The following is a 4,285-nucleotide window of genomic DNA, read 5'->3' as shown; positions in this document are numbered from 1 at the left end:
CACTTGTCTATTAACTCACAGGACCTAGAATCCAAAAACCCCACTCACTTATAATGCGTAAAGTGCAGATTTTTTTATGACTTTTTGTTTTATTTTACAAGAAAATGACATTTCATTGTGTGTGAGTGACATGTTCAATAAACCCCTTATTGTATCTCAAGTCAGATACACAGGAAATGGGCAGGAAAGAGAGAGGCTGATAAATTGTGATTGACAGGAACTCAGGATTGCAATATAGTGAAATTACCCTATAAGAAAAAAGAAGAAACAAGGGGTGGGGGGGGAGAAGCAAAAAAGGAAAAGGCAAGGCTTGTGTGGCTGACACCACAGTGAAAAAACATGTAGAGAAACCATGAGCTTTTGGCTGTGCCTCCTGGGAAGCAGAGTCCTGGCAGCCTGCAATCTAACATGGACCTCTGAAATTTCACACTGCAATTCTCCTTGGCACCCTCAGCTCTGGAGACTGCTCTGGGCTGTGCCTACACCTGCAGGAATGAGCTCCAAGCTGGTCACATCAGGCTGGTGGCTGCAGAGCAGTCCATGGGCACAAGACCTTGGGATCATCTGCGTGAATCTACACTGATAGACCCAAGGCACAGAGCTCTGGGAAGGGACAAGCTAGGGTGGATCTGGTGACGCTGAGATGCAGAGGATGGGAAGAAGCTCTATGGTTACTCAGCCTGCAGGAACCTGAAGCAGCAGGGTCACACGATGGATGCTGTGGTAGTTGTGCGCCAAGAAAGACCTGCTGCTCCATCATGGGGTCAGCATGAATTCAGTTTGTGGGCTTGAATGCAATGCCACTGCCTCGCCTGTCCCTTGCTGAGGGGTCTGTGGCCAGTCAGGCCCCTGGGACACCAGAGGAACTGTAGCAGAGCACTGTTGGAGTTCAGCTTGCAGCATGGCAGCGGAGGAAGGGATGAAGCAGAGGACCTACTCCTGTGCTCAACAACAAGGTCTTGACTGGTTTGCTGCAGAAGTTGCTTATTTTGCTGTACACTTCTCACTTACTACATTTTGCTGTTTTTCTTGCTCCTTCACCTTTCTTTCATGCAAAGAGAGGTGGCTCTGGGTGAGCCATCTCCAGAGACCCTTATGTGCTGCGTTCCAGAGCCACCAGGTCACCCAGGTACCCATTTTGGGTTCCTGCAGGCTGCACGAATTGTAGAACCTATTTCAAAAATGAGTTCTCCTGTCCACCTGTTACAAGGATGCTGGTGGTCAGGAGAGCCCCCATGACCCGGTGTATGCTGCTGTCTCCTTGCAAAGTGGCTCTTTTCTGGTGATTTCATAGCAAAAATCAGAGAGTCAACGGCACTCACTTGGTATGACAGTGGTTTCCCCCGGCGGGGCTGTGATAGTGACAGGGATGTTCACAGTGGTCGTTTTGTCCAGAGGTGGCTGAATCATCCGCGTCACGTTCTTCTGGTTGTCAGCATCTTCTGGCTGCTCCGGCACTTTCTGCAGATAGGTGCTGGGAAGGGTGTGCACTGGGACACTCACACTTCCACTAGCCCCAATCTCACACTGGTTCTCCCTGAGGTAGAAAATAAGATTGTATTAAATACGGCCCAAGAAGGATCCAGAGAACATAAGTACCCTGAAGCTGCAGCTCTTGCTGGGTTTCATAGACTGCTCTCTTTGTGGAAGAGCTCTGCAGAAAGGTCACAGGACAAACGCAGGACAAGTGGCGGATAGCACAGTATGTGACCTTTTCCTCAGAGACCTTCTGAACCAACATCCAAGCACAACATTAAGAGGATTCAGCGTGCGGCTGAATGTCACACTGCTCAATTTGGTGAGACTTGGAACTGAGGTTCCTAAGCAAGGACCAAACGGCACTTGCATGAGACGGTGACATTGGCTTTCAGCATCGGCTGGCTTCTGAATGAAGTCTGACATTCTGCCTCTCCATGTCCTCCTGAGGCCTTGTTTCAACGAGGTGATTCTCTTTTCCAGTCCTAAACCACCCCATAATGTTGCTAAATAGCAAATGAAGCTAAAGAGCTTCTGCACTCCTCTGCAGCAGGGGCCGTGTTTCAGTGATGATTAAACTGAGCTTGTGCCTGTGATCAAACTAAACAGTATGCAAAGTGTTTTGAAATCCATCTGAAAGGAGGATAATATAGACAGGAAAATTATCATCTTGGTGCCACTCACAGCTCTCCACTGTGACATGAACTCTATTCTAAAGAATCCCAGTGAAATTTCTCTTCCATCAGACTAATAAAGCTGAAAAGGCAATCTATCCTTCTTTATTAACTACTCTGAATGCTTCACGACTACTATTTTTCTCACTTGACTTACACGAGAATGAGACTAAATGGGCTACAATATTGCTTTTAATGGAAGAAGCCACGTGCTGTAGCAACTGGTGAGATGCAGCTGACAGGCTCACCATAAAAAAAAAGAGAGAAAACCAAAGGGCTATAAGCAAGATGGGCTGCATTTAAAAATATAACCCCTAGAAACTTCCTTCAGAGGCTGTGAAACTCTCTGCTCTGTGTTGTGTCCTGGTGGGTCTGTTGGCATTTACACCAAGGCCATCTCCTTCCTTAAACCCGAGCTGTTCCATGGGCCACCGTGGAGCAAACTCGTCTTGGGAGCCTCTGTCATTACTGATTTAAGCAAAGCGGAACTGCAGGTTACGGTGGTAGCTGGTGTGAATGCAAGAACAGCAGGCAACACTATGGGGAGGGGAATAAGTAATTTCTTGAAATGTGTCTGGGATCTTGTGCCCCCTGAGCTGTCCCAGAGATGGGTCTGGCCGTGCAGCTCACTTACTTAGGCTGATGATTCCGGTGCTCCTTCTCTCCAGCCTCCCCCTCCTTCTCCCCGCTCTCCTTCTCCACTGAATCATAGGTCGACAGCGCCTTGTTCCTGAACCTGTGCCGTCTGTGAGGCTCTTCTCCGTTCTCACCCTTGGACCCAGGCTCTCCATCCCGGTTCCCAGACCTCGACCCTCCACGGTGTCGGGAACGCCGCTCGCTTCTGGCCCCATTGATTGTCCCATTGCCTTCCTTGCCTTGCCGATCGGCAGAGTGCCGGTGAGTCCGATGCCTACGGTGCTCCTTCTCACCACCTTCCTCCACCGACCCTCGGCGATGGTGCCTCTTTCCCCCTTCCTGACCCCTGCTGCGATCACTTTTCCCTTCCTTACTTGCCCCTTCCACCTCCTTGCTGCGGCTCCTGTGCTGCCTGTGCCGCTCCTCCTTATTGCTGACAGCAGATTCCCCATTCTCATCCTTGGTCACATCACCCTTCTCTTGCTCTCCCAGTTTTTCCTTATCCCGATGCCGGTGGTGCTTTCGTGGAGCTTCTGCCCCATCAGTAGAGCTGACTTTGGTCTGCTCCACCTCTTGCACATCTACAGGGCTCAGCTTGGTGATGTTGTTCCTCCCTTCACTCCTTGGCTCTACCACCAGTGGCCGATCCAAATGAGTCTTCATGTCTGGCCTGATGTGAAGGGTGGTAGCGTATCGCACCCGCTCCTCGGGATCCAGCTCGTTGTACAGTGCCTCGCAGCTGGCTCGGAAATTGTGCATCCGGATCTGGCTGGTCCTCTGCTCCCAAACGGACTTGGATTTGGAGGAGTTCTGCTGCTTGCTAAGGAGAGGAGGAAGGTGAAAAGTTAGCATCCAACTTTGCACCAGTTCTCTAAAAAGCAACCAAAAAAAAAAAAAGAGGAAATTTTTTTCAGCTGAGAGAGGGGATTAAAGGGTTGAGCCAAAGAAATTACAGGAATGGAGAGAGAATGGCTGGCAGAGAACATGAGCAGGGAAAGCCAGCAGGATCGTCAGTGTTAGTTTGCCCCCACACGCATTAGGCACTATGAAAGAGGAGATCCAGAAAGGCGTTACCTTGACTTCTAAAACATGGCTGTCCCCCTTGGAAGCCTCAGGTACAGTCTGAAGGGTTAAAGTCTCTGCGCATAAAAACCACATAACACAGCCAGAGCTTTTAAACAGCCTACAAGGCCCCCCCACGGTTAACAGCACCTCTCTCCCCACCGGGAAACCTCTGGATGAGTGAATTAGAGGTGAGCAAGAGACATCGGGTTGGCAGGAGGAGCACAGGGAAATGAGCTCTGCCCCCCAGTATCCAAGCCTGGGCACCTTGCCACCAGCCTTACAGCCAGGCAGAGGGGTCAGTGCCCAGGCTGCACTGCCCCGGCGGCTCATGGCACAGAGGGCCTGCTGCTCTAAACCCCCCACATCCTTCTGAGGTGAGGGTGGACCATCCAGCCCAAGCATCGCAGAAGTCTGGAAGAGTCCAAGACAGTAAA

General features: G+C 50.5%; 1 protein-coding gene across 1 annotated transcript in view; it reads right to left on the bottom strand.

The window, feature by feature from the left end:
* Positions 1–1,322: 1,322 nt before the first annotated feature.
* Positions 1,323–4,285, bottom strand: part of LOC104490331 (voltage-dependent N-type calcium channel subunit alpha-1B-like) — a gene marked incomplete at both ends in the record, with an annotated part of 24,306 nt that continues 21,343 nt past the window's right edge. Inside the window, 2 exons of the mRNA XM_010132600.1 lie at positions 1,323–1,537; positions 2,785–3,606. Of these exons, the coding sequence (XP_010130902.1) occupies positions 1,323–1,537; positions 2,785–3,606 (1,037 nt within the window). The remainder of the gene's footprint in view (positions 1,538–2,784; positions 3,607–4,285) is intronic.

Source organism: Buceros rhinoceros, unplaced genomic scaffold (genome assembly GCF_000710305.1).
Source record: "Buceros rhinoceros silvestris isolate BGI_N320 unplaced genomic scaffold, ASM71030v1 scaffold28053, whole genome shotgun sequence".
Classification (NCBI taxonomy): Eukaryota; Metazoa; Chordata; class Aves; order Bucerotiformes; family Bucerotidae; genus Buceros; species Buceros rhinoceros.
The sequence above is the reverse complement of the archived record's forward strand: the minus strand, read 5'-3'. Positions and strand labels throughout refer to the sequence as shown.